This window comes from Colletotrichum acutatum, assembly GCF_030867785.1.
Source record: "Colletotrichum acutatum strain CBS 112980 chromosome Unknown BDZ83scaffold_29, whole genome shotgun sequence".
NCBI classification, from domain to species: Eukaryota; Fungi; Ascomycota; class Sordariomycetes; order Glomerellales; family Glomerellaceae; genus Colletotrichum; species Colletotrichum acutatum.
In genome coordinates, this window is record NW_026849023.1 from 188,042 (window position 1) to 207,642 (window position 19,601).

Here is a 19,601-nt window from a genome sequence, read left to right on the forward strand (position 1 = left end):
GGAAACAATCTGTCCACCACTCTCGAAACGGTTGATTCCAAGGTGCGAAAAAAGTGAACCGGCCAGGAGGTGTTCGTGTGCTAAGTGGCCGCATGTTTCCCTTCCTTGAGCGAGTCCTAGACTCCTTTTCCCATCAGGTTAAAGTCCATCGAGGCCCGACCAATCCGTCGAAAAAAATCCACTGTGCTTCTTTTTTTTCCTCCAAGAATTCCCATTCGGGTCGAATCTCATCGTGAGACCCTACAATCTGACCTTCGCTGGTGTCCCCTCATTGGTGTGTTGTGGATGGGTCGGGGGTGTCGATATCTCGTCGCCCGGATCCAACTTCAAATTACCGGGAAGGATGACCGCTGTGATTCCAATCCTTCACCCTTCCTGGGGTGACCATGTTGCGAACGTAAAAACTCTTCGTTGGGGTGTGTGTTGTGTATGTAATAAAAAGCCGCTGAATGCTGTTGAAGAAAAAAAATAACTTGGGGGTTGTTTGGGGTATGATCCGTATTCCTTTTTTTGGGACACTTCTGCTGAGTGAAAATGGACTTTGTTGCATAAAAATCAAATCGCTCGATGCCATGACGTGTTGATGAAAAAAACCATTCTGTATGCATGCGGCAAACAATCTTTTTTTTCCTGTTTAATCCACTTCCTGGGAGGTCGCTCAATTGCCCTGCCATGGGTATAATGAGGGAAAAGCTTCGATTGCCCGTATCGTAGCGTTGGTTCGCTGGGTTCGACTCGTGTTGGTCGATGTTTAGGCCATGTGGTGACCCGTTGTGTGATGGTGTACAAAGGGGGCGTATTGCTGCTGCACTTGTTGTTGCGCATACGCCGCTGTGTTGGGTTGCGGCGTCGGGGTAACCGGACATCTCGGCGGCATGGAGTATGCGTCCTTGTTAACGGTCCCATATGCGGCGCCATCAGGGGTGATGGGCGGGGTCATGTATCCTTCCACTAGTCCTGCGACAGCTCCGTGGCCTTTGTGGGGGGTGCTGTAGATGTTTGAGTGTTTTGAGGCGGACTCAGAAGGCGGACTCGGAGGGACCCCCGACTGGGCTCGCGCGATGCTAGCTTGGTGAGCCATGAAAGACGCAAGCTTCTTGGCGACACCAGAGAAGTGTGATGATGAGTACTTCCTCGCGAGGGCAACAGAAGGGCTGTGCAGGTGTTGAGAGAGAGTCAGCAGAGTAACGTTCTCAACGTGGTCCCACTCTCCGTCGTTGATCTCGGGCTCGCCAAGGATCGCTCTTGCCAAGGCAAGAGATGAGCGAGCCATAATGGAAGGCTTGGTTGAGACGAAGTCGCGATGGTACAGGGCAATCTCGCAGATGTAGGCAGCCATGTGCTCGACCTCGACCTTGTCGTGCTCCTCAGCGACGATCAGCTGGGTGAAGAAGTCGACGGTGGGGTGGCCAATGGTCCACTCGAGGGTGTTGAGGACGTGCATCTCCATCTGGGTGAACATGCCAGCATCGTACAGGCCACAGCACATATTGTTGAGCTCGTGGATCTGGGGCACACGGTCCTTTTTGTCACCGTATTTGGCGGCAATCAGGAGAGCGGCGCATCCGACGAGCTGGTAGTGTTGCTTGTAGACGACACGCTTTGAGCAGTACCGGTCGAGGAGGTTGATAGTGAGGAACAAGGTCTCGGGGAGGAGGGCGAAGGCGGCATGGGCTTCGATGAGAAAGTCGATGAGGTAGGGTCTCATGTACCATTGGATCTCTCTTTGCATGTCGATGAGATTGGCATCAGGCATCGTCTCATCCTGAAGTCAGGTGTCAGTAAAGCCGATCCAATTGAAGACACTGGTTCCTTCCTCTTCTTCTTACCTCCATGTGCCTCATGTGCTTCATGATATCCTCCAAGTACTCATCACCAGCTATCCGGGAAAGCTCGCTGGCGATAATCTCCTGCCGTTGCCTCGCAATCATCTTGGCGGCGTCCCGAGTGCCCATTCGTGGCCGTTGGGGTTCGTCGTGGTCCTCTGTGAAGAAGGTAGGATCGGAGTGCTGCTGTTGTTGTTGGTAGTACGCCATTTTGAGTTGTGATGTGGTGAGTCGAGGGCGGGTGTAAGGGTGGTTGGCTGACGGGTCGAAGTTCCGAAACGGGAAAGAATGACGATTAAGTTCTCCAGGAAGCTTTTTTGGTGGTCGGAGACGGAAGGACGTGAAAAAAGAAACGGTAAAAAAAAAGTCTTCAGAATCGGTGCTGTGAAAGAGTGGAATAGTGCAACCGAGAGATTAGAATATTAGTATTAGAAGGAGCGTGTTGAAAGCGAACAGGGTCCGGCAAAAGAGTGACTGTGGCTGGATGAGAAGCCGAAATGATGCGAGACCGTGTTCCTCGGGTGAGATTGACGGACGGAAAGGTGGCCGGGAATCTGGCCGTTTATGAGAGAGGTCGAGTGGATGACTCTAAAAGAAGAGAGGAGATTGGGTTAGCTCGCGGTTCGTTTATACGATTGCAGGCGCTGTAGGAAGCCTAGAGCAGTGGACGAAGTGAGACAAGCAGCTGTTCCAAGGTTGACGACGGGCGCGATGAAGGAGCAACCGGCTTCTGTAAATACCGCTTGGTGCCGATCCAAAGGGGGCAGATCTCGAACTCAGATAGCGCCGCCCTGATTCGACCAGTGGGTGGTGGGGAGATGGATTGGCACGAGGGGAGATGGAGAATCATCTAGATTGGCGTCTCTTGACTGGGATGCTAGGCAATGAGAGGATCGTAGGGGAGGAAGGGAGCGAGTAGAGGGCAAAGGCTCAGGACCTGGGGAGGGAAAAGGGAAGGAGTGTGAAGTGATGGCGAGGCTTACCGCCACGGAGTTGTGCAACTTTGACTGTCAAGACAGACGAAATTGAGACAATTCCTGAGGATTGGATTGGGGGAGCGACGAATGAACGTATCCCCTCGAGCTATCCTGACCTCGGACTGGTGGTGGTTTGGGTTTCTTGGTAAAATGTGGGGGTAAACTTTTGTGTACGTGGATCGTTGAGTAGGAATACCGCAACGGCACGCAAAGCTGTGGAGGGAGGAAAGATGTGAAGTTCAGAAGCCGTACTCTTGACAAATGCGGTAACGGAGAGGGGACGATGAGTGCTTGAAGTGGAGATGGTGGTGAACGGAGAAAGCTCTGGGTAGGGGAAGGTTTAGAAGATGGAGACGAAGGTTCATCCGGTCATCAGGCTGGATTGAGCAGGGCGGGTTGGGTGATGGTGATGAATAGGCAGGCCAGGCGCACATCTTCATCTGAATTGCATTGCTGTAGTAAGAAAAAAACGTACCTTTTCACAGACGGTGCCCGAAGGACAAAAAGGGATGATCTATAATCCTGATGGGATCATGTATGAGATATTCTCGACGGTCTGACAAGTCTTGGGAGAAAGCGATGGTGAACCAAAAAAAAAAAAATGATTCTCCTAGTTTTCTTTCCTTATCGAGGGAACCAGAGATTTGGGAATCCACGGGGACGAAGAATCGGGCTTCTGGGGAACGGGGTTGCTCGAGAAGCTTTGGAGCCGACACAATCCAAGATCGCACAGGGGCTCTTGGAAGGAATGAGGGCGGGATGGCAGGCCGGCGGAACGAAAGGGAGCCTTCGTAGTAGTCGTCGGAGGGCCGAAGATGGGTGTGTGGGTGGGTTTTGTTGCGTCGTGGGAGTTGCACGTCTGAGTCGAGTTCCTTTGGTCGTCGTCGAGGCGAGGAATTCTTCAGGGGGTGGATTGGTCGTCGCGGGAAGGGCGGACGGTCGGGAGAGGGATGCAAGGAACGGGAGGGACGCGAGAGTCTTTTCTTGTCTTGTCTGATGAAAGAGAGTGTAGAAAATACCAATCAAGGTCTTCTTCACTGTGTCTTTAAATCGAGTTCCAGTCTCTTTCTCTTTGTTGCGTATTCCTGCTCTCTCTGTGGCTTTTCCGGTCACACTCTGCAAGCTCGAAAACCTGGGAATTGGCGAACCGTTCCCAAATGTCGAGAGTTGTCGGAGAGTTGATGGGAAAAGAGGGGGCGTGTGCAAGACGAAGCTGGTTCGATCTTGACAGCTTTGGGCGTGGTTGGTGGTGGTGGGTGGGTGGTGAGTTGGGAGTCGAGGGAGACGAGTCGGTTCAGTCAGGGAGGGGACGTCGCCAGATTAAGTCTTCTCTCTTTCTCCTACCTTCCTCTTTTTTCCTATTCTCAATTGGGGGGAGAGAGGATTAGAGAATGGAAAGACCCTTTTTTCGTTTTCGGCGAGCAAAGGAGTCAGGAAGGACTGTCTTCGAGGAGAGGAAGAGGAGGGAATGAATGGATGGGGAGGGACGAGGAGGAGGATGGAAGGGGGAGGAGAGGGTAGGTAAAGGGTTGGAGGAGGGCCGAGGAGATGAAAAAGGATTGGAAGAGAACCAAGGTGTTTTAACAGGCCGGCCAGTCGAGTACTGCGGTACGTCTGGGGCTCCTACTTTGCAGTAAGTTGGGAGGGAAGAAAAGGTACTTTGGGGCCCGCTGGTGGATGGGTACATGGACCAAGTACCTACGTAAAGGTGCAGCTTTGGCCCTTCTTCTGAGGATGTGTGTGTGGGCGGGAGGTGCGAATGCGCGTCTGAGGTGGGTGTGTATTTCGTGCCTGTCTAGGTATTCCTTGACGATTATTACCTTCCTATCTACTGCATAGTACGTACTACGTGTAAGAGACAGAGGGAAGGAGCAGGAGAGGGGGGGGGGGCCGGGATGAACGAGGGAGGCACGGGAAAGAGACAGAGACACAGAGAGAGGAGAAGGGGGGAACGGGAAGGGTGAGGTGGAGAGGAGAGGAAGGAAGGAGGGGAGGGGTGTGTAAGAGAACAAGTGCGAATGAGCTGGTGGTCCTGGTGCGAATACCCAGTCCGATTTATGAATTCTTGGTACTTGCTGCTGGTGCTGGTGCTGGTGCTGGTGCTGGTTTTGGTGCCACCCAAGTGCAAGAGCAAGGTCCCCCCAGGTGGATCCCAAGAACCGGCACGGTACTTTCCATTGCCGCCGCTCTCGCATAGTCAACAAAAGTATCTTGTCGTGATATCGACAGGGAAGGACCCAGGCTAGACACAGGGAAGGGGAGAGACTGGGGGAAGCGCGAATGACGGAGAGGTAGTTCCACACCTGATGCATAGCATAAAGATACATGAGATCAACGTACCTTTCATCCAAGACCGCCTGTCCTAGTATCACTATGTAAGATAGGTAGCTTCCTGGCCTCTGTATGGCCTGTGTTCTGCCTGCTGAGGTTGCTATTGCTGCTGGGCTGATGCGCCTTTTGCTACTTTTGATGCTGGCTGATGGACACAATCAGGAAATCCAGCAGACGACTACTGTACGAATACCTCAGGTCAGCAATTCCACTCCATATGAAGCGCAAAACCACGAAATTGAGGTTGCCCTCTGCGTCTGTTCTGTCGAATGTCTCATGCTGTAGCCTGTAGCCCGCCGCAGTAGGTGGTATTACTTGCCTGTATGGAATCCGCATACGTTACGGATACCGAGGAACGGACTGCACTGGATGGACGCTGGACTCACTTTACTTGCAGTGAGCCGACCCTCTTTCTTCCTTGCAGATGTGCCCTGCAAGTGCAGCTGCGCGAAGCAGGCTGAGTGAGGTTCCTTGCCGGCCAGCAGTAGCAGCACAATGCTGTCTCTGTTCTGTCTCTGCGTCTTTTGCCTGTCACCGTAATTGATGCCTTGGTGCGGAGTACCTAATAATGAAGCCCGCAGCGAGGGAAGAAGCGAGGGATGAGGACGACTGCGTCGATACAATCCAATTGTCGACACCGCTCGCCGCTCGCCTGCCTGCTTGCTTGTCCTGTCGACTGCCTCCTCTCTGACGATTGTCTGATTGTCTTGTCTGCCTTGTCCAAGCACTTTGAACAAGTACGGTACGGTCTCCTGCTGCTCTCCGTGCCTTTCGTCGTGTCTCTTATCTTGTCTCCCGGTCGTCTGCGCGCCACCCCCAGCAAGCCGAATGCCTGTCGACAGCGCCGGCCGCCGAGCAAAGGTGAGCAGTACCTTTCTGCTCGAGTGGATCGTCAGAAAGTGTGAAAGTGAGCGAACTGGCCGTCGATTGGATACGCCTGGTGCTTGTGGTTTGTACGAAGTAGCCGTGGTGCGCAGCAGCAGCGCAGCAGCAGCTCCTGACGAGCTTGGGTCCTAGTTTGGCCTGGCACACCCCCGCGGCACCTTTGACACCCTTTCTCTTCCCCAAATAATACAGGGCGACAGGGCAAGGCAGGTACCGTACAGAGTATAGAGTTCCAGTGGCAGTGGTAGTGGTGGTAATCCGTAACCGTAAGCCGGCTGACCGGTAGCAATGCCAGTTCGAAATCTCAAATGTCCGGTTTTGTGCAGCACCTCCGCGCGCGTTTTCCTTGTTCTTGAATAATGCTTGGGCTTAGCGCAGTTCGGCACCAATGTGCCTTTGGTGATCCTCAACTTGAGCCTTTTCTGTGTCTACCTCTGCTTCTTTGTGTGTCCGAGAATGTGGTGCGTTTCCACGTAAGGTATCACCCGTAAGATACGGCCCGCAGGAGGAAGCAGTAGCTTGTACGGGACAAGGTTCGGCAGGAGGCGTCAAGACTTCAAACGAACAAAGCCAACAGATCAAGGTTCTGAGGCGAAATGTGAGGGGATAGGGAGGCAATGGGGCAATGTAATTCGACGGCGCCAACCAAGTTCGATCAAAGGAACGGCCTGATGAACGGGGTGGACTGGACCGGTCGAAGAAACCAACACCATACAATGCTTTTGCCGATGCTGATGCTAGTGCTAATTGCTGCGGCTGCTCAGAAGTGAAGCACGCCAAATACAACCAGCGCTCGTCTTTGTTCGTTTCGTGGAAGCCGGGTCTGGGGCCGTTCCGTTGAAGGAACTCTAGAAGCCCGAGACGGAGCTTCGGTAACGTTCTCTTCCAGGGCTTACGGATTGCCCAGAGCGTACGGAGTAGAAGGCCAGTTCGCTGGATGTCAGAGTCAGACTTGGTCCGGGGCTGAGGCAGTAGCAGGCTGGCAGCAGGGTGGTAGTCGTGCTTGGGACGGATGATTGGTGCGTGTGGGATCGCCTGTTGAACAAGGGAGTTGGTTACTGCGTAGTTTCCACTGGACCACTGGACGTCACGGAATTGAGTTGTGCTGTGCCGTTGGTATGAGGTGGGAGGTTGAGGAGCGAGGACTGTGCCAATGCGTGCCGAGCGGGTGTCAGGTAGTACGACCAATATCCGTACACCCAAGCAGAGAGAGTTACGTGAGCGGTGTATGGTGTGTGTGGACTGTGGTCGAGTGGACGGACGGTGGAGGTAATCCGCCTCTCTCTCTGTCGGAACCAGGACCAATTCAGTCTCTTTCTTGGCGTAAAAAGAGATAATCCTGGAATATGAAAAGCAAGACTGGAGCCACTTCTTCCTCAGGTTCTGCACCCAGCTTCTGCGTGTAATGGGTCGTGTTTGTGCTAGGCAAGGCGAGGCTCGGATAGGTAATGGAGAGCCAGTGATACCACGCAGAGGCGTGTGTGCGTGGTGTTGGGAGCAGGGATTAACGGGAAGGATAGAACGACCCGCTGGGATTGGCTCACGACGCGGTACGAATTCAGATGGTTTTTGCAGGGTTTCCTGGTTCGAGTGTGTGGTGGTGTCGTGAGATGCGTGTGTCCCAGTGTGGTGTGGCGTTTGAATTTGCTATTACGGCGTAACCCGTGGGCTGGGGATCAAGGTACTACGGTATCCGTACTTTGCAGCGTCGCGGGTGGATAATACGCAGTAATGGTGGGAATTTCTTCGTGGGACCGCCCCCAGCACCGGTTTTGGCGATATGAACCGTTGAAAAATGACGACGATATGCCGTCTATGTGATCCACTTCTTGACGCCTGGGTGGACGCAGTATGTATGAAGTACTGTGCAATAGTACCAGACGTGGATCAATTCGTGGGTTCAGTTCACTTGAACTATTCGAAATTGATAAAGTGAAGTGCGAGGTGCGGATAGAGAAAACGAGAATCGGAAATAAGTGTGGCTTATGTGTCTCGCTCGTGCATCCGGGATCGTGTCAGGCGTGTCGTGCAACGGGATGCGCAAGGTACGGAGCACAGTATTCGTAATGTGCTAATTAATGAAAGTGGTGACATAAGCTTTCGAGGATGAATCGTATGGCACGTCTGGATCTGATGCCCTGGATGGTGATTGTTATAATGTCCGTCATTCCACATGGCCCTTGAATGTGGCCTCCTTTCCCAGGCCCCGGGTCGTGGTCGAGCCGGCCATGCTCTTATCTTCGTGAATCGTGAGACTGTTTGTTGTTTATTATTTGTTATCGAGATCTTGGACATTGTGAGAAAAGAAAACCACATTAGATCCAGACGGTGTGTGTGTGTGTGTATGTTTGTTGTGCACGTTGTCAAATCCTCGTGCGTCGTGCATTGTGCGCATAAATTTCAAGCGCGGGCCTTGGCCGGGATGGGCCTCCATCAGAGATGGAATTGATGGAATTGCAGACATAACTATCCGTAATAAGGTGAGGTGAGGTGAGGTGGTCTGCCGTAAGAAACGCGAGGTGAACAACGGAGAAGGGAGACCCAATCAAGGCTGCAGTTGTCGTCAAATGTCAACAGCACCCGCACCGGCCGTCATCCACTCAGCGGTCGAGCTTCTAGAAGGAAACACCCAACCCCCCAGCCACACCTTTGCACCTTCCCAGTTCCCAGTGGTTGGCGGTTTCGGGACGGAGGACGGGCCACGGCGGCCGCGGCCGGGCTGGGAAAGAAGGGATGACGATGTCACGATGTATTTTTCTTTTTTTTCCTTTTTGGTTGTTGCACTTCTTTTGGATTAATGGATTACGCTGACATATCGTCGCCAACCAAACCAGCGATTGTGCAATCGTATTGCATAGGATTAAATTGCTTCCGACACAACTTTACACAAGACTTTGGTCTCCGCGGCAGGCTGTCAACCTGGCATCTTTCTCAGATCACTTACCGGAAACGCAGATGAAGAGACGATCAGTGGTAACTCACGGCCGAATCTAATCATCTATATCCATACTCCGTAACGAGATATTTCCCACCCAGCTCGTGATGACTACTGTGTAAATTCCACCTGCCTTGTCCCGGTTTTGGGCTTGGCCCTCCAGCTTCAAGTAAAACCTACTGCAACCTCCGACTGTCCACCACAAGTCATTGAGGTGCATGCGTGCTCTTTCTACAAAGAAACGCGAAAACCACACGTCCGTCACGACCCTCAGACGTATCGAGAATCGAAAACGGCCCATCGTAAATGGAGTAGGGGTTCGATTAAATGATGCACGGGATTTTTTTGTCTGGTCTCTGGTGTGTGTGCTGTAGCCTGTGTGTGTATGTGATTCAAACTACCTAAACCTGGAAAAGCCAGTGCTGCAGTCTTTCTCACAGTTCAATTACCCATTCTCGGCACGTGCGCCCGGCCTACGCCCCCAGGAAACTTGATACTTCCGGCCTTTGCAGGAACGGACGCTAAGGGGAAGGGGGAGACTTTGGAAAGCGACCATTTTCAGTTTCCAATTTTGACATGAAGCAGGAGAAGCAGGATGGAAGCTTGGGGAAAAAAAAGGGCCTACCAGAGACTTGTCCGGTGTCATCCAACGAGCGGGATCCGAACCCTTTGAATCGATCCATCGTACGGTCTGATCTCGTCGCGGTACTCATTTTCGGCGAGCGCGTCTCGCAAATGAATCTCACTCTCACTCTCACGCTTCCATGTCACTTTCAGCCTTCAGACTTCAGGGCGTGAAGAAGCTTAGGTTCTCTCAGCGCGCGTCCGGCAAACCCAACCAAAACGCCCAGAGTCGCCAATTCAATCTTTTTCAATCGCGGTTGTGTGGAGCAAAGCGTTGGCTTACCTCGTTAATTGGATATGCTTTGGGTTATCCGGATGCAATGGGCGTTTTTGTGTTCCTCCCTAATGCCCCAAGGAGCGCAACCACTTTACGAAGTTGCATGCACAATGACGGGAACGGTTCGAGGCGTACCGGGGATCGGGACACAATTGGCCGCCTTGAAGGTTGCCAATTGGTTGTTCGTTGGAGATTGGCTCTGCAGGTCCAGATCCAGATACAAGAATTGAGGCCTCTTGTGACTTGTCACTTGTTCAATTTGTCCTTGAGACGACTCTCTCTCTCTCTCTCTCTCTTACTTTTACAATTGAATGCACAATCGACTTGCCTGTACAAGAAACCAGATGCATCGTGCATAGGAGACTCCATTTTCTTATTACGCGCCTCTCCTTGCCAGCTAAGAACATGGAAGCTCCCGGCCGTTAGGTACGTCCTAGGCATGTCCATCACTCCATCCTTTTGCGAGGCTATCCCCTGTTCATGAACCTATGAAATCCACACATCCTAATCCTAGGGCTGGGCACGCTTACGTCGGAGTGGAATAGCTCCTGGTCCTTCCAGCTGCTCCAGCACGGCGCAGTTCTGCCGTGAAAATCCACTCGGCGCTAGGTACGTTTTCGGGTACCTTCTCCATCTGATCCTACAATGTGAGTATGTGTCCCTTTCCTGCCGGATAGAAGGTGGAAAATGTTCGAGATGAATATTGGTTGTTCGTCAATGCCTCAATGCCTGGAAGAGTCCATCAAAAACGTTAGTTAGAATCAACAGGCATATCAGAGTAAAATCACGTTTTCAGCATGAAGGGGGGGTTTTGCGTAGGGAGAGACACGACTCGTCGCGGAGGGAACGGACAGGAAACGCCCGACTTTGCTTTTTTCTGCTTTTGGTTTCTTTTTTCTTCTCGAGTATCGGAAAGTCTCCACGCCTGAGGATCCCAAAGGCTCAAGCTTGCCAGGTCCGCCCACTCAGCACCACTAGCTACCACCACACTTCCGTCATCATGGTCCATTTGATCGATTGGTTCCTATAGCGTGAGGTAGTTTCCATACGGCACTCAATTCCTTCGGCTCTTCCCAAGGTCCTCAATATGCTGCCACTCTCATCAAGGTAATCTCCAAGCCTCGAAAATGCCCCTGCCCCACGCTTCCACTGTCCAGTAGGTACGGATACTAAACTAAGAGACACCCTTTCCTGGACCTTACAGGGGAAGTTCTTTCGACATCCAATCACACCACTCCAATTAAACCCCACCACGAACCAAGGAAGGGGGGGAAGGGCTTCCCGAGCTCTCGGTGGCTCTCGCACCCGCCCACCAGTCACAGCGCGCCTTCACTACCCCCAGTCGAGCAAGTGCCCCCCACCCCGAATCCAAATCTCCAAAAAAGACTTTTACCCCACACCGCGACGGTCCAATCAGATCTCCCGGAAACGCGGGAGCACGCGAACGTCAAAAGAAGATGGAAAGACCGGATTTCTATTAAATATCAATGCGTTACTTGCCTCGACGTGTTTCCGTCCAGTCAACGGTCTTCTATCTTTTCTTAGCATCCCCCGTCGAACGCGCGTGGGCACTGACTCTTTTTTGCGTCCTTTCCCTTTTAATGATACACTCACTGACTTTCTGCGGGTTGCAAATCTCGCCTCAGAAAAGGGGACTTGACGATCCTAGGCGGTCAGACTTATTACTGCAAGCGAGATGGAACAATTCTCCATGGATGGAAATAGGAGATGGGAACCAAATGTGCCGATATGGACAATATTATCCGTACAAAAGTTACCGTTGCAGCGAGTATTTCTCCAATGCCATGACTGGGAAAGTCTCAATATGCAAATTCGTAGTACCCGCTATAACGCTACTGAAATCAATCTGGCCAGACAACTGCCTGCTAAACCAACCCAAAAAAAAAAGTTCACAATTCCTTGGTAGACGAAAATGCCCGATTTGCTCCGCAAAGTCAATGACGAAGAGACCATTGGAATGACTGAGTTCCCAGAACTCAATGATCTGGACGAGACCTCGAAAGTGAGAAAAGAACCCGCTCTTGTGCATCGCGTTTTCGCATTCCAGGTTTCTTCTTCATCAACCCAGCCTTTTTCCCCGCGCGTCAAGATCGTGTATCGCCGATGGTGACGGGCGATGGCGTTTCGATCTCTTTCTTCCGCGAGAGGCTCCATTAAGACATTATCAAAACCACTCAACCTATTACTCAGTCGCCTGCATACAACCCGCGCTCAACCGTCAACGTCACCATCGTGTTCTCTTTTACCCCATTTCACCCCCCTTTTCGCTGACAGACACCCGATACACCATAACCCATACTGCGTCGGAACCTAAGCAATAAAAAAGCCTTGGCTCAACCTATTCTCCTTCTTCACAGCCGCATGGCGTAGTCGCGACTTAGCCTTAGTTCCCCTTTATTACACAACCCCCCCCCCCGCGCCGGTCCAGCCGACATGGAAACGCTTCTCCCGTTTCGGCGGGTTTGGGCTCTTACTACGCGTGCTACGGTCCATGTCCCCCACCCACACAACCACACACACTGCCCGGTGCCAGAGTCTCGACGAGGTTTGGCAACTAAAAGTCGTAAGACTGTGGCATCTCGGAAGCCAGGAACAGCCTTCCTTCGGATAGCCTATGGGTAGGTACTCCAGGAACCACACAGGCACGACGGGCCAGCCGTAAGCAAGAGGGGCTAGGAGCGAATTCATTCGTCAACAGGCTCCAATCTAGATCCGCACAAGCGCCCAACGCCAACCAACTCCCAAAAATTGCCAATCCTTTTGAGCTTTGGCGCACCTACGCAGTAGAGTAGCAACTGTCTCCGTTTCAAACCTTCAACCGCAAGAAAGAAAGACGCCACAACTATTTTCCTCATTGTTCTTCTGTTAGAGCATCCATTGATCTTCCTCTTCCCCTCCCGCGCTTCCCCTGAAAGCCACGAGATCGTCACTATTCCTTTCTTTGAGCACCGTCTCTGTTTGTCCACTGATCCCCACGCGAGTCGGTCTCTAAGATGGACGTCGCCTCAACTGATTAAGGAGCTTACGTTACGAGATGAGCAGGCACTGGGCAAGCAGCAGAGACCACCCACCAGGAAGCAGTGACCAATGACTAGACCACGAAAGTTTTCCCCCGTTATCAACTAAAAAGCCATAGCTTCTCTCCCGCTGTTTTCCCCGTCTCCCGTCCAAGAAGTGGTGGTTGCGGGTCCTAGATAGCGTTCAGCAAACTTGTCTCTGGCTTTGCACTTTCTCTCCGTGGAGAGTTGGAATATCGGACCCCGTTCTAAACATGCATACACTATAAGCCGGCACCCAACGGATCATGGATGAACGCAGTTCCCTTTCGTTAAAAACAAGACAAACTACCAACTTCCGGCATGCCGCGCGAGACAACCACACGGCTCATAGTACAGAAACGAAGAGCTAGCTGCCAAGGTGATGAAAACTGAGAGACTCGAACCAATGGTCCTCCCGAAAAGAAACTTTTGCAAAACCGATCGCAGCCCGTTCCAGCGGCCAGCATTAGCCATGGAGCACACGTACAATGGAATTGCTTTTTTCTTCTTCTTTCTCTGATAACCACTACCGCCCACGCGGGATCGTCACCGCTCCAGGTCTCAGTTTCCTCTCGTGGAATAGAGAGCAGTTAGAAAAGAAAAGAGAAAAACCGGAGCCACTTAGTTTCCCTGCCACTCGTCGCCCAATGTCTCACCCGAGCAGAAACAACTATTCGAGACCGACAGCAGCGAGCGGCCGGGAAAAGCAGCCATTTTCGCGCTTAGCTTCCACCCACCCAAATACCGCATATTTCGTGCTCTAGTTGCATTAGATAATTCGTACTTGGTACAGCCAGGAGGACGCAAATGAACCCCATCGTCGTCATCTGAATATCATACCCGCGTCTCCCATCACACCAAATCACAACCAGTCCTCCACTGACTCAGCACAGCCAATGCATGTCCCATCATCCCATCCCTATCCCGATCCGCGTCTCATCCCCGGTCCCCCCCTTCCCCTACTGAGTATTCATCTCGGCTCCCCTGAAGCCAGCAGACGCCTCCCCCCCCCATCCCCCGATTCATGCAGCAAGCGTGTCCGGCGTCTAAATATGCTGGGTCACGGCGGCAGTTCCGACACGCGCCTATGGAGCCATACACAATCTACAGGCTGATGATTTCCTTCCATTCCAGAAACATGGAATCATGATACCTATCTCGCCCCTTTCTCCTACATTGGTTGATCTGGCTATTGTGGTGTTGGTTGGCAAAGGTACGCGCATTCCTTCTTCTTTCTTGTTAATGCTGATCATGAGAGTCCGGTGGGAGTCCTCCTCACCTTCGCGAAGACGAAGAATCGGCTGATGATCGAGCAATCTGCCCGGACCGGGCTATATTCCGTATCTACTAATAGGGGCGGCGGCTGACGAACGTGCCTGTCTTGCAAAGTTGCAACACCTGGAAAAAAACATCCACTTTCGCACCCGTCCGGTGTGAGCAATCGTCAAAGCCGTGGCCGTAAAAGACTTCAAGTCCGAGACCACACTCACTTCATGCCCCAACCCCCTTTTGTTATCAATGTCTCGTGATTTGAGAGGAGTTCCAAATCTCAAATTTCCTCAACCTCCCCTTCCCCTACTCGGTTCTCTCGTCTAACACCAACCGCAAACACCCCCGGCCCCTTGACCACCCCCTGAGCCGCGGTTCCGCTCTACCGGCGCCGTTGGAGACGGAGAACGCAAAGAAAAGACGCCAAGCGTCATTTGCGACTCAAAGCCTGCTCCTTTGTCTACTTACCAATGACCAAAAGTGATCTTCAATGATGCAAGTGGCCGCTGAGAACAAGAACGTAAGCAAGATTGACCTCAAAGCGTTTTGGCTTCAAACCATACAGAAATCCTTCTAGATCAGTTCTCTCCCTCTCACGCTTTGTCCCTTCAACACCTACCCCCAAATTGTCAAAGAAAAGCAACAGCCACCTGTAACATCAGACGAACAAAGGTCAGTGCAAGGCCCTTGCTTCTCCCCCGTGCCCAGTGCTGCCTCCCCTCCAAAGGGCCCCGACTAGGCCTGAATCACCTAAGCCTGGCCCCCTCCAAGAAAAGTCGACGATGGCTTCTCATGGCGTGGTTCTACATTTAGGACGGATGACCACTTTACGCGGTCCTCGAAATACCCCTCGACGCGATGTTTATCGCCCGCGTCCTGCCCTCCCCCTCCCTCCCTTTCGCCATTGTCACCAAATCTAGATGTCGATCCGTCATCCCCCAGATTCACACTAGGTAGGCTACGCAGCCTTCCCGCTGGCAATGACCTCCCCCTTTGACCAGATTGAGAGACCATCCGCGCCCTGAAGATCCCCCAATCTCTCTAGCAGCCTATTTTCAGAGTTAAAGAAAGAGAGAGAGAGAGAAAGAGAGAGTCATGTGTCCAATCAATTGCCCTCAGGGCCGTGCCACACAACCGCGGCTGCAATCCAGTCGTCCTTTTCCCCAGAATCTGGCCGTTCTCGAACCGTTCATACGCGAGCAACCGTTCTGTTCCATGGCCGCCAAAGACGGTTTGCGTTCGCCTCCAGTTCCGTCGCTCAACTGCCAATGGAGCCGTCACATGCACTGCACCCTTGAAACCTGCCTTCTGTCAACTCGGCCGGGCTCTCTGCCAACACAGGAGCAGCAGCAGCAGTGGCATCGGAAGCGAGCTATTCGGTTGCATCAAGTAGCAATAGGCTCCCCCGATTCGGTCAGGCCCAGCCATGGCCTTGTCAGTTCGCGTAGGGTGGCTGGACGAGTAGAAGCGCGCAGGCTCCAAATCCCCAGAGGCGATGGCGACAAGGACCCTGGTCCAACAAGGGGGCCCTCTGTCCTCGTTTACCCCTCACCAGCAGCACCTCTCCCAACCCTGTTAAAGAGAGAGAGACACACACTTCCACATCTCCAGCTCAGGAACGTCGCGAACCAGCATCAAGCTCCGTACACCACCTCGAGAAAACCGCAAATCAAGGAAAACATGCAATTATTTCCCCGAACCAGCTCACCACCACCACATGCCAGCATGTCCACTGCAACTGGTGCCACGCACACCGAGGCATGGCCGGCCAACTGATAGCCCGATACGCCTCAATTGGGTCAAACTTTCGTGACCGAATTCTGCAAGAATCCCACCTGCTCGTCTATCGCGAACTCTGGGATATAGCGTCTTGTTGGTCGAGAAATGATGCGCTTGGCTCTGCCGTTCCCACTCCACCACTTCGACTTCCCCAAGCTTCCTCCCCCTCGCGCCATCCGGCAGCCTGGGAGCTCCTTGTCTGGCCTCTTTGGCAATCCGGGTCTATTGGCCTTCGATGATTATTTGATTGTTGCGTGCGGCTAAAGCAAGACAGGATGATGTGGTGGATTGCGTGATGTTGGATCCGGTCTCTCGTTGATCCCTACAGTATACTCTGTACAAAACGTCGCGGGGTGTGGCCCGGTTCGACGCGGAGTGAAGACATGTTCGAGGTTAATGGGTCCTCAGATGCAGACGCGCCGATACGCGACCTTCAAACCACCCCTACGCGATGAGCGACAGCGATCCTCGGACGAGGCCTCGCAAGTTGCCGGAGCACCGGGTCCGTGAAACCCCCCGACCCCTCCCCTCAATCAATTCAACGTGGTGACGCTGGGGTGCCGCTCATTACCAATCTGGAGGGGCAGGCAATTCAAGCATCTGTTTCCTGCACGTCTTCGGCCTGTGAAGTTGAGAGGCGAGCTGGCCCCATGGTTAACATGTAGTCTCCATGGGTAACAAGGCACGCAATTGACCAGTGTGTCATTTGTGATCAGCAGGGCCGTCATCTTGGGGCTGGTTGGTGAATCCAAGCCCTTGATCTGCAGTTTGCAGAACGTGTCCGCACCCGTTTCGGTCTCCGTGATCTCGCACCGACATAGTTTCGAACCGCCGACGTTGCTACTGCAGCAATAGACCGCGTTTCCAGCCCCAGCAGTTGGTCTTGCAGAAATCTCGCAACCTGCTCCAATCTTCCCCCTCACTTCGCCTCGTCACCATTTTGCGTGTATGGGGCTTTTGCTTTCTGTTCTCCTCTCTCTTCCTTGTTTGCATGCGAGCTTTCGATGCATGTACAAGTGGTTGCATGCACCGGCCTCACTGGCGTCGAAATCTTGTCGCCCTGTGTGCCCGCCTCCAAGGTTCCCCGACTCCACGCCCACGGTCATGCAGGTGTGGATCAGCTTCGAAGTTCCAAGGTGTTTGCTAACGCTTGTCCGGGAGCGTTTCTTCTACAAAGCGTCCCCGCAGTGGGGCCTGCCAGTATCCATCACGAACTGCAAGTTTTTGAAGCCTCAAACCGGGGCCAAGGACCATGGGCCCATCGGGAAGGCCTGGACCCTGGATTTTACTTTCGCAGGTTGTTCCAGTATGATGTTGACTTTGAGGCTCCGTCGAAAGAGCTCCATCAATGTGAAGCGTGCGCTGTCTTGTCAAGAAAGTCATAGTCTGAGCGAAGTGTCCAACGAAACTATCACGACTCGGGGGAGCAAACGCGGTTGCTCATAAGCCACACATCCCTTCTTCGGTGCCGATCCCCGATTCGCAGGCTGCGATCATCGCGACTCCATTCTAGTCTTGGGCAATAACGCATTCAAATCCTTCTTCGTGCAGAAGTTCCTAAGCCAGTTTGGCTTCAATATCCATCACCGCTGGTTGCCGTAGGCTGCACGTCGTCGGTGACCATGGAAAGAATCTGTTCAGAGACTCCGTTTTATCAGCCACCCCTCCAACCCCTCATGGGCTGTTCGCTCTGCTTGGTGCTTCCGCAAGCTTCGGGGATGATCTCGACGCCAACAGGCAATCCCCAGCGTTAATCTCGCAACGCCCGGATGCTACCAATAATCGTCTGTAGTGAACACCGGCGGGATGACTCGTGGAATGACCTCACGCGAGCGTGCACCCGCATGGTGACCCGGAGCTTCGGAGGTGCCAGAAAGGAACCGGTGCGCTGCTGCACGACGCCAAAAAAGACTGGGGACAACCCGTGCCGCCGTCGCGACCCTGGTCCGCCCCGCGATCGCGTACCGAGTCCCGCATCATGACACTTTTTTAGCTTCTTTGCTCGCCATCTGCTTCAATATGATTTGTCAATGGCTGACGGCCTGCGGCAGCTGCGGCTCAAGTGTGCACTCAAGTTTCCATATCAGAAGAAAATTTCTGCAGTTTTCTCCTCAATGTTGACCCCATCATTCCACCGTCTCGACAGCAACGACATGCAAGCACTCTGCACAGTCTCTCAGAGATCGGGAATGAAATTTTCTTTGCCTCATGCATATGAGGCGGTTTGACCGCTGTTGTGACTCTTGGAAGTGTTTGGAGGCCCGAGACTTGTCGGTAACTCGGTGGTCCTCCCCAACCACCTGGACCCTGGTTTTGCCGCAAACTTGTCCACTTGGGCGGCGAAAATGCAAAAGTCTCGAAAGGCTGGAACGTAGCGGTCAGTCCGTGGGGTGTCGTAAGACAATATTTGCAGCACCGGTATGCGTGAGGTTGCCTCGAATACCGCTGTGTCTGGCCGAGAATGGCGGAAAGAACCGTGTATCCGTAGACATCACGTCAAGGGTGTCTGGTTTAGGTGCGGTACTTCCCGATGCTGTGTTAAGACGTCTACTTCTTGTACCGCTCGCTGGCCAGATGGCAATACTGTGGCACGTTTCGCAGAACGCATCGGATTCTCTGTGGACTCAGATACTAGCCGGCTTCTTGAAGTGCATTGATGCTTCGAGGCATTTCGCCTAAAATCGTGAATGATAGGTTTGGCGGCAGGCTGCAACTCTCGTCCAAGCTGCCAGCGAAAGTGGGCTGAGACCACAGTAATGTGGCTTGCCGGCTCAGTGCCGTGTGGCGCGACGGTCTCGTAGCCCGAAATTGCAGTTTTCTTTTTGCTCGCAATTCGGCGTCGGGCGGTCACGGGCATGTATCGGCTGCTCGGGGGAAAACTTTGGTAGTCAAGGAGTTTGTTGGGAGATCCGTATGGGGCCCTAACTCTTAATTCCACTCGGAGCAAAGGGGTCGTTGACGTTGAATTCTCACATGGTTTACTCGCGATGGAGTCGGTGTCTTGACTAAGTGCCTTAGACTATGCCACTGTAGACAGGCTGGTGGTGAGCATTCGTACTCCGTAGTCTAACAAAATGATAAATTTGCCTCAGGGCGTCGTCGAGTTGGCAGGGTTGTTGCATTCGATAGTGCCTGGAGTTTCGACCTTTTGCCCACAAACCAGAGCGGTGATGATGGGTCTCGGACATGGCGAGGCGGACGAAAAGGGAGAAATTGACGGGTTTGGATGCAGGGATTGCATTGCTCGTGGAGTCGTCTAGAAGGTTTATGGAGGGATTAGAAGAATTGTGTATGGACAGGAATGCAGTTGCATGGAATCAAGATTGACAAGTGAATGCAGCTGTCAAGCAGAGACGAAGCCATGTCGTTGTTTTTCCGCCATCCCGTCAGCCACACTTTGAGGCTTCGAGCTGCCGTTAGGTAAGCAGCGGAGGAGGTGTCCCGGTGCAGATCCACAGCTGCACAAAAGACACGAGGCTGAACGTCAAGGCGCGCTAAGAGAGGTACAAGCTCCGATTTCCGTCCCCGGTTCCGTCCAATCGGCCGAGCTATCTGTTCACTTTGGGATTAGCGCCAGATCTTGTGCACGTTGTGTTCTTCAATCCCTGAATGTCGTGTCTTAGTAATGCAAACCTTATC

General features: G+C 52.8%; 3 protein-coding genes across 3 annotated transcripts; 1 reads left to right on the forward strand and 2 right to left on the reverse strand.

Moving 5' to 3' along the window:
* Positions 1 to 751: 751 nt before the first annotated feature.
* On the reverse strand, positions 752 to 2,036 carry BDZ83DRAFT_718221 (cyclin; the record flags this gene model as incomplete). Its single annotated transcript, XM_060512044.1, has 2 exons — positions 752 to 1,765; positions 1,830 to 2,036. 2 exons carry the CDS (start codon positions 2,034 to 2,036, stop codon positions 752 to 754), a joined length of 1,221 nt encoding a protein of 406 aa, XP_060366879.1.
* Positions 2,037 to 6,388: 4,352 nt separating this feature from the next.
* On the reverse strand, positions 6,389 to 9,334 carry BDZ83DRAFT_729314 (uncharacterized protein; the record flags this gene model as incomplete). The annotated part of the gene is made up of 3 exons (XM_060512817.1): positions 9,135 to 9,334; positions 8,964 to 9,017; positions 6,389 to 7,054 (listed from the first exon to the last, which is right to left on the reverse strand). Exons 1-3 carry the CDS (start codon positions 9,162 to 9,164, stop codon positions 6,389 to 6,391), a joined length of 750 nt encoding a protein of 249 aa, XP_060366880.1. The 5' UTR covers positions 9,165 to 9,334.
* A 7,466-nt stretch (positions 9,335 to 16,800) lies between these two features.
* On the forward strand, positions 16,801 to 17,569 carry BDZ83DRAFT_237445 (uncharacterized protein). Its single transcript, XM_060501851.1, has one exon. The coding sequence runs from the start codon at positions 16,911 to 16,913 to the stop codon at positions 17,406 to 17,408; it is 498 nt and encodes a 165-aa protein (XP_060366881.1). The 5' UTR covers positions 16,801 to 16,910; the 3' UTR covers positions 17,409 to 17,569.
* The last annotated feature ends 2,032 nt before the right edge of the window (positions 17,570 to 19,601 follow it).